Below are 20,502 nucleotides of genomic sequence, written 5' to 3'. Positions count from 1 at the left end.
CATACCCTTGTAAAACTGACCATCCTTCCGATCCTCGACTTCGGCGACGTCATTTACAAAATGGCCTCCAATACCCTACTCAATAAATTGGATGCAGTCTATCACAGTGGCATCCGTTTTGTCACCAAAGCCCCATATACTAACCACCGCGACCTGTACACTCGTTGGCTGGCTCTCGCTTCATACTCGTCGCCAAACCCACTGGCTCCAGGTCATCTACAAGACCCTGCTAGGTAAAGTCCCCCCTTATCTCACCTCGCTGGTCACCATAGCAGCACCCACCTGTAGCATGCGCTCCAGCAGGTATATCTCTCTGGTCACCCCCAAAACCAATTCTTACTTTGGCCGCCTCTCCTTCCAGTTCTCTGCTGCCAATGACTGGAACGAACTGCAAAAATCTCTGAAATGGGAAACGCTTATCCCCCTCACTAGCTTTAAGCACCAGCTGTCAGAGCAGCTCACAGATTACTGCACCTGTACATAGCCCATCTATAATTTAGCCAAAACAACTACCTCTCCCCCTACTGTATTTATTTATTTATTTTGCTCCTTTGCACCCCCATTATTTCCATCTCTACTTTGCACATTCTTCCACTACAAATCTACCATTCCAGTGTTTTACTTGCTATATTGTAGTTACTTCGCCACCATGGCCTTTCTTTGCCTTTACCTCCCTTATCTCACCTCATTTGCTCACATCGTATATAGACTTATTTTTTTACTGTATTATTGACTGTATGTTTGTTTTACTCCATGTGTAACTCTGTTCGTGTCGAACTGATTTGCTTTATCTTGGCCAGGTCGCAATTGTAAATGAGAACTTGTTCTCAACTTGCCTACCTGGTTTAAATAAAGGTGAAATAAATAAATACATAAAAAAATGAGGGTGAAGCACTGCAGAGATGTAGGGAGAGAGAGTCAGAAAACACCATGTCATCATTATATACTGTTTTATATAGACTGATCAATTTAGGTCATTCTGTAAACTAATGCCATAACTTGTTGAGTGTGTCCGTGTGTGTTGTCCCTGCAGTGCCCTCCATGCCGCAGTCTGACCCGAGTGCTCTTGGAATCATATCGCACTGTGAAGGAATCGGGTCAACATTTTGAGATGGTGTTTGTCAGCGCTGACCGGTATTCCCTTCACACACGCGTATACATTCTCTCTCTGTCACGCTCTCTCACGCGCATATATATAGATATATATATATATATATATATATATATATATATATACACACACACACACAGAGTCTCATGCTCCTCTGATATGTTAATTGAATTGACTGAATAAATGGAGTTGACAGTGGAACTGAGTGTTGTTTTGTGTTTGCCCACCAATGCAGGTCGGAGGAGTCCTTTCAGCAGTACTTCAGTGAGATGCCTTGGTTGGCAGTCCCATACTCAGACGAGGCCCGACGATCACGACTCAACAGACTCTTTGGAATACAAGGTACAACACTGTCTCTGATGTCTCCTCCTGAACTGATATACTGTAGTCCTCATGGACATGATGCTGAGTGAGTATCAAACACTAGCGGTCTGGCTTAATAATGTGTTGATGTGGAGAAGCGGCCTAATGGCAGCCAGCTCTACGCTGTGCTGGGTAGGGAACAGTGAACAGATAGCCCTGAAGCTGAAGGAATGTGAGCTGGTAATCAAGTTTACTGTTCTGCTCGCTGAGTAAGGGTCCTCTCTCTCTCTCTCTCTGTCTGTCTGTAGAGAGGAGTAGTGTGGTTGTAGACAAAGTGCTGGCTCATTACCTCTTCTGGCTGGAATGTTCAGAATGCTTGCAGGACTGGTCGATACTGCCCCGCTTCCCCATTCAAACCCATGTTATTCACACTGGCCCATCACCACACACACCCTTCCTCCCAGCCAAACACACACTGTGCACTCTGTGTCTGATAAGGCTGTTAATACACAGTGATATTCTAATCTGAAAGACTGTGGGAGAGAAGGGTCGGGCGTTAAGAAAAATCAGCGGGAGTCTGAGAAGAGATGGAGAGAGGGAGGGAACTGGAGAGAGTTCAGAGAGCAGAGGACAGTCAGAGCCTCAGGGATTAAAAGCTCCTCCATACCACACAGATAAACAGTGAGAGATGCAGCCATATGTGGTGAGAGCAACTGAAAAACATGGAAGAACAGGAGGGGCGGTGGCAGAGTGAAAATCTACAGTTCATGATTGTTCTCTCCCCCGGTTTCCATATTTCTCTCTTTCTTCCTCTTTCTCCCACCCTGCCTCCCCCTCTCTCTCGCGCCCTCTCTCTCCTCTGTCTTCCTCCCTCCCAGGTATTCCCACCCTTATTCTGCTGGACGCGGAGGGTCACATGATCACGCGACAGGGCCGTGTGGAGGTGCTGAATGACCCAGAGTGTCGGCTCTTCCCCTGGCACCCCCGGCCCGTACTGGAGCTCAGCGAGTCTAACGCTGTGCAGCTCCACGAGGGGCCCTGCCTCGTGCTCTTTGTGGGTGAGTAGATAAGTGGATGAACATTTCAATGTCAGTCCCTACCGTGCACCGCCACGAGAGGCCCTACCTCGCGCTCTTTGTGGGTGAATGGAGGAGCATTCAGTGCTGGTTTCTACCAAACCAATCCTTCAGACTATGTATTCTACATTCTAAATAGCATTGTGCATGTAGTAAAAGTGAACAGATCAGTTGTACGGCCACATGCTATTTTAAGTCTGTGAACATGCAAGAGTAGGGCGGAGCGAAGGAAATGGTTTGTCTGTATATTTGTTTGTTAGCAGTGCGAGAGATGGATGCCATCCTCTGCTAAGTGGCTTAGGCCAAAGTGGACAGGGCAACCATCAAGCCAGACGAGACAATAAGACAGCAATGTGAGAATGGAGTGACCGGGTGCAAACTGATGACCTCATGATTTCAGGCCCTGAGATCAGATCCGAAGGGGTCAGCCACAGACCATCTGCTCTCCTCCTTTTGTCTCCTCACTCATCTGCTCATCTGTCCATTCACTCACCCCCTCAGACCTCTCCTCCTCCTGTTCTCTGCTCATTTACCTTCTTTCTCTCTTCTTCCTGTCCTCTCTCTAGTCTTCATGCCTTCACGCCAATTTCTCTCCTCTTCTTCTCTCACGTTCTCTCAACCTTTCCTCTTTTGACACCTGTGTATCTCTTGTTCAGATACGGAGGAGGAGGGAGAGCTGGAGCCGGCGAAGGAGCTGATCCAGCCAATCGCAGAGAAGATCATGGCTAAGTACAAAGCCAAGGAGGAGGAGACACCACTGCTCTTCTTCGTGGCTGGAGAGGTAAGATAATGGACACACACACAAACACCTCCAGCTGACCTAGATGAGAATATTCACATGTGATGAAATCTGTCTTATATTTTGGCATTTTAGTTGTTTTGCATTCCTGTCTTGTGTACTGTACATCTCCTCTACTGTGGGTGTCTGTGTGTTTGCTTGTTGCTATGCTCTGGCATGATATTCCATCTGCTTTAGTTATCACATATCATCATCCTCTGGTAGAGAACATGCCATTACTCCCCAACTGACATAAGCTACAGTATAATGTCAGAGGGGCCATTTCTGAGGGATGAAACCCCCTTTCACTTTTATGTGAGGCACACCACAAGGCCCATGGCCCAGAATTTAGCTGGCCGTGTGTCTGATGATGGCTGTTCTCCCTCGATCTTTCCGCCCACCCACTTGCCTGCCCTCAGTGCAGGAGGGAACATTTGTTATCTCTTGATTTTCCTTCTCATCCTTTCAAGAGCTTGTGGAGTTAGCAGCAGGGACAGCCGTAATTACCAGATTAGCTAGCTCCCCCTCGCCTCCCTCACTCCTCTGCTCACAGGGCTCAGAGCTCGGGGGGGTCAGGACGGTGTCCCATGTCAGATGGTTTAGGTTTCAGCCATGGGGAGCTGCACAGGTGCTCCCTCTCTGTCCTGTCTTACCCTCTGCCTGGCTGCCTGAGGCCACTCTGCTCTCTGTCAGACTTAATGCTACGGACACAGACAGACACTGGGGCTAAGACCACATACTAACACCCTCTCTCTTTACCTTTTCACCTGTTTGGGGATTTGTTGCATACTGATTGGTATTTATGTTCATCTGGATTGGACCCATTCTAATGAATGTTACATCAGTGAATCTGTTTCTCAGCTGAAAGGTCTGTGTTGCTTTCTAGGTTAATGTTCAGTCTGTGGTAGTCTATAACAGGCAGGTACAGTTTTCTCATCGTCTGGGTTACATGTAGCTGGATCTGAATTCACCAGCACTCGATCTGTTCGACTGGGGGTAGTCCCAAAGGGCACCCTATTCCCTATAAATGGCACCCTATTCCCTATATGGGGCCCTATGGGGAATAAGGTAACATTTTGGAGACCGAATGTGTATACCCTGTTAGATATCACTCCCTGCCATGGACCCATTGGGCTCTCTGTTATGCCAGGCAGAGGCTGAGGTTACAGGATGGACCCCCATGCAGCCCGCAGGGCCCTGGCCTGGGCGAGGCCTGCCTGCACGTGGTCAGACTAGGCTCTGTCTGCCAGCTGCTGTGCTGGGGATGGTTTACTTAATCAGTGAGACAGTACAATGCTGGCAGCCCAACATGGAGAACCTGGCCTGAAGAAAATGAGAGGGTGGGGTAAGGAGATCCCCTATCAGTCACAGAGAGGCTAAGAGAAACGGACTTGCAACCTACGGTTGTACCATTAGAAGATCAAATTTATTTATATAGCCCTTCGTACATCAGCTGATATCTCAAAGTGCTGTACAGAAACCCAGCCTAAAACCCCAAACAGCAAGCAATACAGGTGTTGAAGCACGTTGGCTAGGAAAAACTCCCTAGAAAGGCCAGAACCTAGGAAGAAACCTATGAGGGGTGGCCAGTCCTCTTCTGGCTGTGCCGGGTGAAGAATATAACAGAACATGGCCAAGATGTTCAAATGTTCATAAATGACCAGAATGGTCAAATAATAGGTCTGGGACAGGTAGCACGTCCGGTGAACAGGTCAGGAGTCCATAGCCGCAGGCAGAACAGTTGAAACTGGAGCAGCAGCACGGCCAGGTGGACTGGGGACAGCAAGGAGTCATCATGCCAGGTAGTCCTGAGGCATGGTCCTATGGCTCAGGTCCTCCGAGAGAGAGAGAAAGAAAGAGAGAATTACAGAGAGCATACTTAAATTCACACAGGACACCAAATAAGACAGGAGAAGTACTCCAGATATAACTAACTGACCCTAACCCCCCGACACAAACTACTGCAGCATAAATACTGGAGGCTGAAGATGAAGAAGATGCCCTATTCACAGAGAAAATTCATGGGGATTGATGGATATTTGTGATTGCAATAAATACTGTAAATGTCTTATGTCTTTTATATCTACAGTGTTTCTATATTGTTAACTATGAGATACTTGGGGTATAGTTGTCTTCTTTGCCTTGATCTTCCCAGGTTTAGCCAGGAATAGGAGATCCTGACAATAGTTTAGTCTGCCACCCGTATCACCTGCTAACCTCCCTGACCCCAGGGTACAAAGGTCATGTAGACACAGAGACCTGTGTCACACTGTGTGTGTTGTGAGCCAGACAGGTTGGCCTCTCCACTAGTTATTTACGTCCAAGCAGTGTGGTGTTTTTAGAAAACACTCGTCTCCTGTGTCTCTTACTGGCAATACAGTTCAACAGTTAGAAATGAAACAATCAATCATCAAGAAGCAATACCCTCACAGGCAAATCCCTGTCATTTAAAGCAACAATATAACTTTATTGAATTAAAAACACTTTTCATTAGGTCTAACAGTGCTTTACAATGTACAGTATGTAAAGATACAGGGGCGAGCTGGCCTATATCCTATCCTTTGATACAGTGATTCTCAGTAACTATGGGTTTCCAGCCTGAATCTCCCAGTGATACAGACTGATAGGCCGTTGTTCAGCCAGTCATATCGCTGTGCCGATTGTATCCTGAATTTCACAACGCCTGGAGACTCTCAAGCTGACCAATCAGTAGGCTGCTTTCCAGGCCGTCTGGCCAACGGGAGCTTCTTATCTTTGCAGGTCCTTATCTGATGAACGTCGTCTACTCTTTGGAATGCCACAGTGCTACAATGGTCAGAATAAACCTGACATGGTGCAGCAGGAGGTTCCATACGGTCAACGCACACGGGAGCCTTATCACAGCAGTCAGTCAGTGACTGCAGGCCATACGTAGCATAGCATAGATACCCTTTGTCTTTGTATTCAGAGCTGGGCTGAGAGCGAGGATGGGGGCCAGTCTCTTTATCACTCGCACAGCTGGACTGGTTGCTTCTCATGAAGAACAGTTTACACATGGTTAGCAGCCACACAAAGGAAGACTCGAGACTTCCCACAGAGAAGAAGACAGCCATGGAGATTACATCTCTTCATATCTAAGATGCTGGGAGGCCATGCTAACAGAGACTCCTGTGATTTCTCTTTCTGTGGTTCCTTTCGAAGGAAATGACGAGGATGTATCTTCAATCTAAGCTTGCAAGAGAAGACTTTATGGGGGATGTGAGGAGTCACAGATTTTCTCAAGCTTGGGAATGTAGCTTGTGGCTACATGAATCATCCATTAAACATCCTCATAAGTGTAGCAATTACTTTCATTGTATATTTTTCTGAAGTTGAATAGGTTTAAGACTATCTGCTCCCAGATCAGATGGTAGAGATTCAGGGGAAGTGAGCTCTCCAGATCTTACATGCCACAGGATAACTCAACTGTTCTGCTAGCGGTTTCGCAACAAGTCAAACTGTGTTTGCATACATACTTGTCCTTTTTAGGTAACAAAGTGGCCAAACTGGTCGGAGAGCTGATTGTGCAGTTCAATCCATTTAGGTTGAAATATTTTACTGCCATTTTTCCAGATAACGGGAGCGTTACTCCAAAAAAGAAAAAACATTTTGTGAAAAGCTGTGATTTAATGACGGGGCCAAGCCTTTGCGACAGCGCCAGCTGGTGGTAGTGTTCTGTCACTTCTCTATTTTGAAATATTTTCCATATGAAATTGTTCTTTGATCTCTTCCAAGTCTCTCTCACCCAGAGGGCTTAGTTGAGTAGAAATCAACTCATCCTGTCACGAGGAAGGGAGAGACCATCTCAGAAGATGTCATATACTAATCTGGCATGACAGAGCTGAAATCTGACTTCACAAATCAACACTTGGAATCCTCTTTAACATTGAGAAGAAAAGTCTGGACTGACTGGAACTAATGCAGCTTTGTTGAAGTGGGGAAAAGCTTCCTCTAAGATTACTAACTGAAATGACATGCGGTTGCAAGTATTGCCAAAAAGTGCATGTTTTTTTCTCTGAATAATTGATAGCCCCTCCGAGTGGGCTGGGGTGCCGCTTCCTGTCTGCTGTGGTGTTATAGTGAGTTATTCCTGCTGTCTTATGATTGTCTGTAATTCCCAGTTGTTAAAAGGGTGAGAGGTGAGATCAAGCCTGGGACTGAACAAGGCTTGTAAAAAGACATTCAGTGACATAAGTCTGTCCTCAAAGCTCCACCACACACACATTTTTACTATTTCTCACCAGACATGAGGGAATACACCACTTTCTCCCCCTCCTTCTCACCCACGTGTACACTATCCAAACACGCTGTGATGTGTCTCTGAAGCTTCCCAGCCTTGTAGTCTGTGGGTGAGGCTTTGAAGGGATGGATGTTGTTGGAACCCCCCCCCCAGCTCTCTCCCACAGTGGGGTGCATGACGGAGCCCTGGCTAGTGGTGAACACTCCCTGCAGGAGAGAAAAGAAGAGCTCCCTCCTCAGTCTTCAAGCAGACATTGACATTATCACCTTCAGTTATGAATCCATTGAGTTATATTAAGTGCCATAGTTCATCTTGTGTCCCAGTTTTTTTATACCAAAATCAAGTCAGAACTGATTGAAAGCAATTACGTTTTTATATTCGGTCATAAGGATGTTAGCAATTATCTAGCAATTCCTTTCGCATGACACACAGGATAAAGTGTTGTTGATTATATGTAAACTAGGCCACGCCACTTCACTTTGTCATACAACTTCTTCCCCAGGCACAATTGCTACCGCTGGTAGACAAGATTGTTGTATGATCATGACTGACCTGTCTGTGTTCCCAGGATGACATGAGTGACTCCCTGCGTGACTACACCAACCTCCCAGAGGCAGCACCCCTGCTCACCATCCTGGACATGTCTGCCCGGGCCAAGTACGTTAAGGACGTGGAGGAGATCACACCGGCCGTGGTGGAGACCTTTGTCCAAGACTTTCTGGCTGAAAAGCTCAAACCAGAGCCCATCTAGAGAGCATGGCTAGACTGTCCCAAATGACACTCTATTCCCTGCATAGTGCACTGCTTTTGACCAAGGTCCATAGTCCTGGTCTAAAGTAGTGCACTATATAGGGAATAGGGTGCCATTTGGGGGACACACCTAAACTTATGGGACTGAACCCACACCTCCATCAAACCCTGAACTCCTGGCTACCATCACCAGCCAGCCTCCTCTCCAGTCTCTCCCTTTCTGTCAAAGGTCTCACTTTTGACTGACATCAACTTTTTTTTAGACAGGACAGCTTTCTCTCATGGAGTCTTCTCCTGTGGTGCCTTGCATTGACTAAAGCCCCTACAGTAATATGGACATTCTGTTGCTTTTTGGCTCCAATAGCATATTTGATCAGTTTCGTTATTGGCATTTCTTGATACTAGAAGAAACCACACAATGTTGACCCAATGGACTTGAATTTTCACAATGTCTTTCTTTTGCCAAACCCTCATTGCTGGGAAAGAATAAAATGATTGCAACAAATGTTCTGTAGTTGTAATTTACAAGTATGCAGTGCAGAAAATGTTCTGATCTTCCATCTGGTGTTATTGTTCTTCTGTTTAAAAGGTGCTGCAGAATAGTATGACCGCTGTGCATACAGTATAGACCTAACAATGTCTGATTTCCCTGTTTTAAAAGGTCATTTTGTCTGTATTTGCTTGTTTTGTATTGTGAATGGTATTTCAAATACCATGTCATGTTCTCCATGATACGAGAGATGGTAGTCTTATCATAATGTTTCCATCTCAACCACTGACATTTAAGATGGTTTTCTGTGAAGATCCTCTCTTGAAAAGGCCAGATATTTAAGGCACAAAAATGGCATTTAAAATCCATCTTAGCAACTAAGTGAAGTATTAATTCACATTTTCTGTCACTCCCTGGTCCTCTTTAGTCATAACTTCACAGCCATTAAAATTCACTGTTAAGCACAACTGTCTGGCAACTTCCTCTATCCATGAGGCCAGTTCTCATTAACTTGGTCAAGCAGTTTTATTCCATTGAGAAAATGTATTTTAAAGTATTAGCTTGGTATATATATTTTTTTTTAAGTACAATTTGTCTTGATGTCAGACTGTGTACAACCCATTTGTTTACAGTGTAAGACAACCCAAGTATTTCACACCTTTCAATTAAGTTGTTTTTTTTACCCTACAACTTCCTTGCCTACAGTAAATGTTCCCAAATTGCTTCAGGTGCCACTGTGGTTACTATGATAATTGCTTTCATATGCCCATCAGTGAAGTTGTTAATTGACAGGTTATTTCCCTTGCTAAACAGACATGCACATGTCCAGTATAGAGATTAAGCAGTCATCTTGAATGGCAGCAGTTTAGTCATAACTGGCAGGAAATATAGTAGGCAACTGTGTGGAGTGTAAGTGAAGCTTACAAAGCCACACTGGCAGGAATTGGAAGATATAATTGAGTAAATAGGCGGCCCGGAAAGAACACATTTCACATCGTGGTAATTGTCATTTTCAGCCAAACGCTGATTTTATTTCACTTTTATTAGCAGAGTTGAATATGGAAATGAAATCCATCCATATGAGTCAGTCTGACATGAGGTACAGTGAAGAGGTGTTGTGCAGTCTAGAATGTATGCATGGAAAAAGTGACACCAGGAATAACATGTCCGTTACACTCAAAATGGCTTCCAGGAAAATCATGGAAATTGCACTTTAGATTAAGCTTTCCTCCAAGACGTCTCCATTATGTTTAACAGCTGCCTTCAAACAGGAGCATGCTGGCTGCCATGGCTGAGTTGACTGTCCACTCCAGGGACCACCGGGATGAACAGTCTTGGACCGGCAGTTCTCTCAGCCAATTGGACGGCTTCCAGACTCAGTCCATGAGTTTCTCCACCAATCACAAGGCCTGTGTTCCCCTGAGCCCAGCCTTCATGGTACAACTTGGTCGCCGCTCTTGGAAGTGACCGTTTGGAATCTGATATTCCTCATAGTGCATGTCTTTACAATTAGGCCTGCTACTCACCCATCCAAAGTCCCCTGCCTTTGAAGGTTTGTTGGACTGGTTTGCTTCCATGTTCTCAGCTATTTCTCTCTCATAGCCGCTGCAGTTGTCTGCTACGTGGACAGTCAGACTTTGGCAGCTGGTTTTGAATGTCGTCCCAGTCCAAGCTGGGGAAGGCGGAAATGGGCACCAATCACTGCTCGCAGCACCTTAGGTTCCCAAGCGTCCACACAGCCTGTGAAAAGAGACCTACACAACATACTTAGTGAAAGAACCATCCAGAGTAGTGCACAAGTTCACACACTAATTCCTCACTATCAGCTCCTATGGGTACAGTCAAAATGGCCACCAGTCCACCCAATATGGCATCATTGACTTGAATAGGGTGTAACATTTCTATAAATTGGATTATGCCCATCCCCAGTTTATCATCATGACATACCCTTGGCGAGCAGGACATTGTGGCAGGATGGTGCCCAGGTTCCCGCACGTTGTCACAAATCAGGGACAGTGGCACAGACTGACCTCGCTGGTCCTGAGGGAATGTCATCCAGGATGGGTCTGGCTGAGAAAATATGGCTACAAGGGGAAAGTATTGTCAATATACAGTAGAGTATAGAACTTCAAAATCATACACCCGGGTGGCGCAGTGGTTAAGGGCGCTGTTTTAAAAAAAAAAATCATACACCCTAGCATACCTATCACTCCCTTTGGCGCTACAAGGTCAGACCAGATCTTGATATTCCTCAAACGTGACTTTAACCAGAGTGGCCCTCTTCAGTTTGTCCAAGGGGAGCTCACAAAGTGTGTACACTGAACTGAAGAACACCATCTGGGGGTTGGCACCAGCAGCCAGTACACCCCCCCTAGCAGGATCTTAAACTGGTGCTCCCGAAACGTCATGGAGCAAGCCACACTCACCACCCTCCTGAGGAGGGCGAGAAGATCGTTGATGTTTAGTCCAGATAGCAGGCTATGTATCTTGACTTCATACAAAGTCTACATGCAAACATACATCACAGACCGTAGTTACTAAACCTCTACTAGCCACTATAATGAAAGCGGATATATTCACTCAATTATCTAACATAGGGTCGATAGCCAACATGCACAGATACTTACGCCAATCTTTTGTCACCAGGGACGGTCCTTTCGAATTTGAGGCCACCTAGTTGGTCCTTCAGATTGGTTGTATGTTCCCGGCGCTGAGGATGCTTTGTCATTTCTGGCACTCCATGACTTGCTGAAAACACGATCAGTGGTCTAATTTTTTTAATGGTCGTTGACAGTGGACTCCTTCATTTTGGAGACAACTGTCAGACTGCTTGTGCCGATTTGATCTGACATTTTTTTCGATGTTTGAAATGTCCTCTCACTATCAGGATACAACACCTTCACGGGTCTCCTTTTCAATGCTCGCACGTATCTTTTTGAATCTACGATACAGTCTTTGCCTTTTTCATAATATGACTTCGTTGTTGGAAGAAGATGCCTCTCATGGACGTCACCATCTTCGCGAAGAGGGCGTGGAAACATTAAACAGCGGCATGACGATTGGTTGGTTTATACCATAAACAAATGTGTGGGGGGTAATCCAAGTAAAACGTGTTTTGTTGGTAATACTGATCTGTAAAACAATATAATATGCTTAACTTTAAATACTCCTCGTTATCTTGATAGATTTGATCTGCGATTCAGCGGCAAATCATTTTATCTGTACCGAAAAACGTTGTCTTCCATAGAATCGATACCAGAGCAATCGATTGCAAGGTTCCTCATTCGACGTAGACAAACAGAGCGTTTGAAAAAAACGTCGTAACATAAGTACACAGCGAACTCACCTGGGATATAATGGCTTTGAGACGAGCCTTGCATTTCGTTTTCAAAGTGGGTGACAGAAGCAAAACGGCCACCTTTTACCGAGATGTGCTAGGCATGAAGGTACATTTCCAGCTCTTTCGTAGAACATCCTCAAACATGTGACCAATAGATTTCACTTGCACAGAGTGTACCACCGTTGTATTTTTAATTGAACCTTTATTTATCTAGGCAAGTCACTTAAGAACAAATTCTTATTTACAATGACGGCCTACACCGGCCAACTCTGGGCCAATTGTGCGCCGCCCTATGGGACTCCCAATCATGACCGGATGTGATACACCCTGGAGTCGAACCAGGGACTGTAGTGACAACTCTTGCACTGGGATGCAGTGTCTTAGACTGCTGCGCCACATTTAATTTGTTTCAATCGTTTATGATTTGTGCTTCAATGGTGTTCATAGTGCTGTAAACTCACGTGATATTGGGGACTAGATCACTGTTTTGCCAAAATGTCAAAATCATTGATTTGATTTCAGATTTTGCGTCACGAAGAGTTTGAAGAGGGATGCAAGGCCACTTGTAATGGGTAGGCAGGCTGCCAACTTTACTGTTCAACCAACACCTCTTATGAAAATGAAATGTTTGAATTACTTGTTGTGTAACAATAGTCACGGTCTCTCTCATATGATGCCCTACTTGCTTGTGTGTATTCAGCCCTTATGATGGAAAATGGAGCAAGACAATGGTCGGCTTTGGTCCAGAGGATGATCACTTTGTGGCTGAGCTGACCTACAATTATGGAGTGGGAGAATATCGCCTTGGCAATGACTTCCTGGTAAGAGAATGGTTATTCATGAACACTATATATATATATATATATATATATATATATTTTTTTTAACCCAATCCTAACTCAATGTATGCCACCATGTCTTTATTTCAGGGTCTAACTCTGCAGTCTAGCCAGGCTGTCAGCAATGCTAAGCGGCTTGGTTGGCCCCTCACTGAGGTTGGAGAGGCTCTCTATCTGGTTGAGGCTCCTGGAGGTTACCGCTTCTACCTGGTGGACAAAGAGCAGCCTCACAATGGTGGGTCAACAGTGCTTTGCACAAAAGATCATTGCTGTAGTAGACTCTAAAGTAGACTATAGTCTACCATGCTTTTTTAAAAGTCCAGGAGGAAATTAACCTGGGTACCAGTCTGTTTGTGCCATCATGCCAGTTCTTGCCATGTTTGGTTTGCATTGAGTAGACAGGAGCACAAACGTATCTGTAACCAATCTAGATATCAATACTCCTTACATCCAGGTAACTGCCAAAACAGAACAGCTTCAATGCGCCTTGGCATAGATTCCACAAGTGTCTGGAACTCTTGGACAGATGCGACACCATTCTTTCATGAGAAATTCCATAATTTTTTGTTTTGTTGATGGTGGTGGAAAACACTGTCTCAGGTGCCACTCCAGAATCTCCCATAAGTGTTTTAATTGGGTTGAGATCTGGTGACCGAGACACCCACACACACTTTAAACCCACTATGCTCCTTTGAGATCCCTCTTTCAAAGTCAGAAATCTCTTATTCTAGCCATGGTAGCCAAAATAATGGGTAACTAGGCATTTTTATACATGACACTAAGCATGATGGAACGTAATTGCTTAATTAACTCAGGAACTACACCTGTTTGGAAGCACCTGATTTCAATATACTTTGTATCCCTCATTTACTCGTGTTTCCTTTATTTTGACAGTTACCTGTATATTGTGTACAGTTGAAGTTGGGAAGTTTACATACACCTTAGCCAAATACATTTAAATGTTTGTTTTTTTCTTCACAATTCCTGACATTTAATCCTAGTAAACTTCCTGTCTTAGGTCAGTTAGGTCACTTTCTTTTAAGAATGTGAAATATCTGAATAATAGTATAAAGTGATTTATTTCAGCTTTTATTTCCTTCATCACATTCCCAGTGGGTCAGATGTTTACATGCACTCAATTAGTATTTGGTAGCATTGCCTTTAAATGGTTTAACTTGGGTCAAATGTTTCGGGTAGCTTCCCACAATAAGTTTTTTTTATTTTTTTTATTTCACCTTTATTTAACCAGGTAGGCAAGTTGAGAACAAGTTCTCATTTACAATTGCGACCTGGCCAAGATAAAGCAAAGCAGTTCGACACATACAACGACACAGAGTTACACATGGAGTAAAACAAACATACAGTCAATAATACAGTAAAAAAACAAGTCTATATACAATGTGAGCAAATTAGGTGAGAAGGGAGGTAAAGGCAAAAAAGGCCATGGTGGCAAAGTAAATACAATATAGCAAGTAAAACACTGGAATGGTAGTTTTGCAATGGAAGAATGTGCAAAGTAGAAATAAAAATAATGGGGTGCAAAGGAGCAAAATAAATTAATTAATTAAATACAGTTGGGAAAGAGGTAGTTGTTTGGGCTAAATTATAGGTGGGCTATGTACAGGTGCAGTAATCTGTAAGATGCTCTGACAGTTGGTGCTTAAAGCTAGTGAGGGAGATAAGTGTTTCCAATTTCAGAGATTTTTGTAGTTCGTTCCAGTCATTGGCAGCAGAGAACTGGAAGGAGAGGCGGCCAAAGAAAGAATTGGTTTTGGGGGTGACTAGAGAGATATACCTGCTGGAGCGTGTGCTACAGGTGGGAGATGCTATGGTGACCAGCGAGCTGAGATAAGGGGGGACTTTACCAAGCAGGGTCTTGTAGATGACATGGAGCCAGTGGGTTTGGCGACGAGTATGAAGCGAGGGCCAGCCAACGAGAGCGTACAGGTCGCAATGGTGGGTAGTATATGGGGCTTTGGTGACAAAACGGATTGCACTGTGATAGACTGCATCCAATTTGTTGAGTAGGGTATTGGAGGCTATTTTGTAAATGACATCGCCAAAGTCGAGGATTGGTAGGATGGTCAGTTTTACAAGGGTATGTTTGGCAGCATGAGTGAAGGATGCTTTGTTGCGAAATAGGAAGCCAATTCTAGATTTAACTTTGGATTGGAGATGTTTGATATGGGTCTGGAAGGAGAGTTTACAGTCTAACCAGACACCTAAGTATTTGTAGTTGTCCACGTATTCTAAGTCAAAGCCGTCCAGAGTAGTGATGTTGGACAGGCGGGTAGGTTCAGGTAGCGATCGGTTGAAGAGCATGCATTTAGTTTTACTTGTATTTAAGAGCAATTGGAGGCCACGGAAGGAGAGTTGTATGGCATTGAAGCTTGCCTGGAGGGTTGTTAACACAGTGTCCAAAGAAGGGCCGGAAGTATACAGAATGGTGTCGTCTGCGTAGAGGTGGATCAGAGACTCACCAGCAGCAAGAGCTGCTGGGTGAAGTTGGGTGAAGTTTGGCCCATTCCTCCTGACAGAGCTGGTGTAACTGAGTTAGGTTTGTAGACCTTCTTGCTTGCACATGCTTTTTCAGTTCTGCCCACAAATGTTCTATAGGATTGAGGTCAGGGCATTGTGATGCCCATTCCAATACCTTGACTTTGTTGTCCGTAAGCCATTTTGCCACAACTTTGGAAGTATGCTTGGGGTCATTGTCCATTTGGAAGACCCATTTGCGACCAAGCTTTAACTTCCTGACTGATGTCTTGAGATGTTGCTTCAATATAAGCACAGAATTTTCCTCCCTCATGATACCATCTATTTTGTGAAGTGCACCAGTCCCTCCTGCAGCAAAGCACCCCACAACATGATGCGGCCACCCCCATGCTTCACGATTGGGATGGTGTTCTTCGGCTTGCAAGCCTCCCCCTTTTTCCTCCAAACATAACAAATGGTCATTCTGGACAAACAGTTCTATTTTTGTTTCATCAGACCAGAGGACATTTCTCCAAAAAGTACGATCTTTGTCCCCATGTGCAGCTGCAAACCGTAGTCTGGCTTTTTTATGGCGTTTTTGGATCAGTGGCTTCTTCCTTGCTGAGCGGCCTTTCAGGTTGTCGGTATAAGACTCATTTTACTGTGGCTATAGATACTTTTGTATCTGTTTCCTCCAGCATCTTCACAACGTCCATTGCTGTTGTTCTGAGATTGATTAGCACTTTTCGTACCAAATTACGTTAATCTCTAGGAGACAACGCGTCTCCTTCCTGAGCTGTATGATGGCTCCGTGGTCCCATGGTGTTTATACTTGCGTACTATTGTTTGTACAGATTAATGTGGTACCTTCAGACGTTTGGAAATTGCTCCCAAGGATGAACCAGACTTGTGGAGATCTACAATTGTTTTTCTGAGGTCTTGGCTGAATTATTTTGATTTTCCCATGATGTCACGCAAAGAGGCACTGAGTTTGAAGGTAGGCCATGAAATATATCCACAGGTTCACCTCAAATTGACTCAACTGATGTCAATTAGCCTATCAGAAGCTTCTAAAGTCATGACATCATTTTCTGGAATTTTCCAAGCTGTTGAAAGGCACAATCAACTTAGTGTATGTAGACTTCTGACCCCCTGGAATTGTGATACAGTGAAATAATCTCTCTGTAAACAATTGTTGGAAATCAAAGTAGATGCACAAAGTAGACATGAACAAAGTAGATGTCCTAACCGACTTGCCAAAACTATAGTTTGTTAACAAGAAATTTGTGGAGTGGTTGAAAAACGAGTTTTAATGACTCCAACCTAAGTGTATGTTAACTTCCGACTTCAACTGTATGTGTATCTGTTTTTCACTTGTTTAAAGATCCTGTACAGAAGGTATGTCTGGCAGTGTCTGACCTGCAGAAATCAACACACTACTGGTCCTCCCTTCTGGGGATGAAGGTGATGGAGAGAAATGAGGAGAAAAAGACTGTGCTGATGGGATTCACAGACACTCAGGTGTGTGAGAGAGAGACACTTGGTTCTACACCACAGGAGGTTGGTGGCACCTTAATTGGGGAGGGCTTGTGGTAAAGGCTTGAGTGGAATTAGTGGAATGGTTTCAAATACATCCAACAAATGGTTTCCATGTGGATGATTCCATTTGCTCCATTGCGGCCATTATTATGAGCCATCCTCCCCTCAGCAGCCTCCTGTGTTCTACACTTAGAACACGAGTGTGTGTTTGCATTAATTGATAAGATGGTGCTAATGCTAGGTGTGTTTTTCTGTATATTTGCAGTGTAAACTAGAGCTTTACAACATTGATGGGACAGTAGATCATGGGACAGCTTTCGGGAGGATTGCTTTCTCTTGTCCACATAAGCAGGTGAAGTAATAGACCCTTTTCCAGTACACGACACACTGATGTCATGCACATATCCGCGTGTCTCTTGACGGCAGTAAGAAAGCCGTCGCCATTTGCGCCCATTCAACATCACCTAGATTAACATTTTTATTATTCTAAACAAAATAACTTTTTTGGGCTCTCATATGCTTACAATGTTTTGATTCTAGCTTGAACAGTTGACAAAGGTTATATTTGGTTGTAATCTTTGCAAAATAACTATTGGATGCAGCAGTTGTTAGCTAGAATGTTAACGATCATTGAAATAGGCTGTTGCAAAAGCTAGCCAAAGACACCATTTCCGAGTTATTATTATTTTTTGAAAGTATAATGCAGTGATTTGCGATGATGACACAAACATATTAAACAGGACATTCATACGAGCCTTATAATCCAAAAGTAGTGTGAAATCACTCATAAGCAAAATGTAAATAGTATTTTTTTGCTGGCGTTTCTATAAGAACTAGCCCTTGTTCTGCCATCAGCTTGCTCGCATCGCCCTCATGCAGCAATGTTTGCTAACACAGAAAGGGGTCTATACAATGCTATAAATGATTTACATGTGTAACAGTTTTGCTTCCGTCCCTCGCCTCGCCCCTACCTGGGCTCGACCCAGGGACCCTCTGCACACATTGACAACAGTCACCCTTGAAGCACCGTTACCCATCGCTCCATAAAAGCCGCAGCCCTTGCAGAGCAACAACTACTTCAAGGTCTCAGAGCGAGTGACGTCACTGATTGAAGCGATATTAGTGCACACCCTGCAAACTAGCTAGCCATTTCACACCGGTTACACATGCACACAGAAAGCAATATTGAATAATTGTTGTTTAATTATTTTTAGTTGCCAGATCTTGAAGCCCTGATGACAAAAGAAAACTATAAAATCCTTACTCCTTTGGTTAGCCTGGACACCCCTGGGAAGGCTACAGTAGAAGTGGTCATTCTGGCTGATCCAGTGAGTGCATTACCAAATGATTAACATGGGTAAAATGTATTAATTCTACATTCTGCACATAATAACGGTGGTCATATGTGGTCTAGGATGGCCATGAGATCTGCTTTGTGGGAGATGAGGCATTCAGACAACTCTCCCAGATGGACCCCAATGGAAATGCATTGCTGGATAAGGTTGGTATTTAGAAATATTATGAAAATTAAACCATACTTTGCATTATCACTGAGTACATAGTCTTAATCTATTACCCTAATTTATTTTCAGGCTATGGCTGAAGATAAAAGTGATGAGTGGTTTGCCAAGCACAGCAAGCAGAAGGCTTCAGGGTAAATGCTTAGAACATAGCTGAGCCGTCACGGGTCTACTGGACATCTCCAACTACTGTACCTGGATGTGTTTGTGAACACTCCAATAGAGGTGTAGAGCATGGGATCTCTAATTGCCTGTATATTTTGCCCCGTATATGGCATTACCCTTCCAGCTGCACTTACGTCAGTAGATTTTACTCAACCAGAAGCATTATTTAGAGATGTTTAGGAGACTGAAAGTGTACATATATTTCATTCATACTGTGGCAGAAGCTTGATGAACATGGACAACTTTAAAATGAATCATGTTTTTGTATGCAAAGAAAACAATTGTACCTGTTCAGCTCAATGAAATGAATAAAACACTGACTTCATCAGAACAGTGAAGTGCAAGACTGCAAGTGTGTGGTAGAAAAGTAATTTCAATTTGAAGTCCTCACACTGCCAAATTGTAGGTCAAGGTTTGTAAAAGGTGCAGACGCTGCAGGTTGAAAAACCAATGAAATGACAGGGCATATGCATATCATGTGATGTTGAAGCTGTGTTGTGCTCATTGAACTGTTTCAAATGGGGAAATGAAAATGAACTATATCAAAAGGGGGTGCCATGAACATTTTCATCAAGATGGGAGAATTGCCTAACCTTTGCTAACAACTCACTCGTATCATCTTCTAGTGATAATAAAGAGGGAGAAACATATTTAATCATTTTTGAATAAACTTGTGTGCACTGATTGAAAAGATAAGTGCAATGTAGCTAGGCCAGAGACATCCAGAATGGGTTCAGTGTGAGGCGTTTCGAACTCCGGGAAACAAATTGGTTGGCCATTTCCATATTGACTTTTTGGTTCTGCTCATCGCTCCTCTGTTTACGGTTGTGGACAACAATCCTAGAATATGATGGTGCTTTGCCACTGAAAATGTAAGGAGGATGAGAACCCTCCAGACGGGATAAGAACATTTGAGACCGTCAGATTTACCAGAGGTTGAAAAGGGGCTTATATTTGTTTGATAGCTACCAAATTTGCCAACATTGGTTTCAATTGACGCTTTTGCTAGCTAGTACGTGGCTATTTAGCTAGCCAACGAACGTCGTAGCTAGCTACCAAATAGTGACTGACCAGTGATATCTGAGTATAGTTAGCTAGCTCGCTACTCGAAACTGTGAGCCAGTTCCAGCTTTCCATCTAACCCGCTAGCTATATCGGTTCCTTCAAACTTTTTTTGTGTCAGCCAACGTTCGGTAACGACGTTAGCATACCAGTCTGGCCCTGCGAGCTAACCTAGCTAGTGAAGTGTAGCTATCAGATTTTCCAGACTAGACAAGACAGCGTTAGCTGGCATATGTTATTTAATAGCTATTGAATAGTGCCATGATTGCACTTCTTTAGCTAACAAGACAGAACGTGACATTAAGCTCGAGGCACCTGCATGACAGGTATCTCCGGGCTCCAAAGAGGAGCTGAGCTGTCTTAATTTCCCACCGTGAGGCATTGAAATCAAAATAACCAGCCCCATGACCACACATTGGGTGTGAACGAGGGGTCAACATCAGGACAAATGTCTCTCCTGCTGATCGTCATACTAGCACTTCTCCTGTTCCTGCTCCTATCTGTTCTACTCTTCAGGTAAGAAAACATGCCGTAACATTTACATTTACATAACATGGGGGAAGAACACTTTCACACAATATTCCTGTCTAATATACCTTCCTTCTAATGCCAAAACAACTATTGCCAAATCATAAAATAATGCATCTGTCCCCTTTTCAGAAAGTATCTATGCATACCTTACAATTGGAATACCTGATTCTTTCTACCTCTGAAAATCACTATTCATGTGACTTGAGGAATGTAGAGAACGCACTAAATGTTGTAATGGGAATGACTTGGGCAATCAGACAACTGA

The 20,502-nt window shown here is 43.9% G+C and overlaps 3 protein-coding genes and 1 pseudogene across 9 annotated transcripts in view; 3 read left to right on the top strand and 1 right to left on the bottom strand.

Moving 5' to 3' along the window:
* LOC115141830 (nucleoredoxin-like) overlaps positions 1-8,781 on the top strand; it is a 56,812-nt gene extending 48,031 nt beyond the window's left edge. Inside the window, exons 4-8 of the mRNA XM_029681072.2 lie at positions 1,034-1,134; positions 1,347-1,453; positions 2,293-2,472; positions 3,147-3,271; positions 8,095-8,781. Of these exons, the coding sequence (XP_029536932.1) occupies positions 1,034-1,134; positions 1,347-1,453; positions 2,293-2,472; positions 3,147-3,271; positions 8,095-8,277 (696 nt within the window). The 3' untranslated portion in view covers positions 8,278-8,781. The remainder of the gene's footprint in view (positions 1-1,033; positions 1,135-1,346; positions 1,454-2,292; positions 2,473-3,146; positions 3,272-8,094) is intronic.
* Positions 8,782-9,766: 985 nt separating this feature from the next.
* Positions 9,767-11,807, bottom strand: LOC115141832 (rRNA methyltransferase 3A, mitochondrial-like; annotated as a pseudogene).
* Positions 11,808-12,122: 315 nt separating this feature from the next.
* Positions 12,123-18,996, top strand: LOC115141831 (glyoxalase domain-containing protein 4-like). Its single transcript, XM_029681074.2, has 9 exons — positions 12,123-12,212; positions 12,629-12,678; positions 12,807-12,927; positions 13,036-13,180; positions 16,805-16,941; positions 17,225-17,311; positions 18,174-18,287; positions 18,374-18,460; positions 18,552-18,996. The coding sequence occupies exons 1-9, from the start codon at positions 12,123-12,125 to the stop codon at positions 18,615-18,617; spliced, it is 897 nt and encodes a 298-aa protein (XP_029536934.2). The 3' UTR covers positions 18,618-18,996.
* A 98-nt stretch (positions 18,997-19,094) lies between these two features.
* LOC115141828 (bridge-like lipid transfer protein family member 2) overlaps positions 19,095-20,502 on the top strand; it is a 29,255-nt gene continuing 27,847 nt past the window's right edge. For all 7 annotated transcript variants that reach the window (XM_065000355.1, XM_029681066.2, XM_029681069.2 and 4 more), the window contains exon 1: positions 19,095-20,222. In XM_065000355.1, coding sequence (XP_064856427.1) covers positions 20,155-20,222 — 68 coding nt within the window. In that variant the 5' untranslated portion in view covers positions 19,095-20,154. The remainder of the gene's footprint in view (positions 20,223-20,502) is intronic.

The sequence above is a fragment of the Oncorhynchus nerka genome, linkage group LG14, assembly GCF_034236695.1.
Source record: "Oncorhynchus nerka isolate Pitt River linkage group LG14, Oner_Uvic_2.0, whole genome shotgun sequence".
In the NCBI taxonomy this organism is placed as follows: Eukaryota; Metazoa; Chordata; class Actinopteri; order Salmoniformes; family Salmonidae; genus Oncorhynchus; species Oncorhynchus nerka.
The sequence above is the reverse complement of the archived record's forward strand: the minus strand, read 5'-3'. Positions and strand labels throughout refer to the sequence as shown.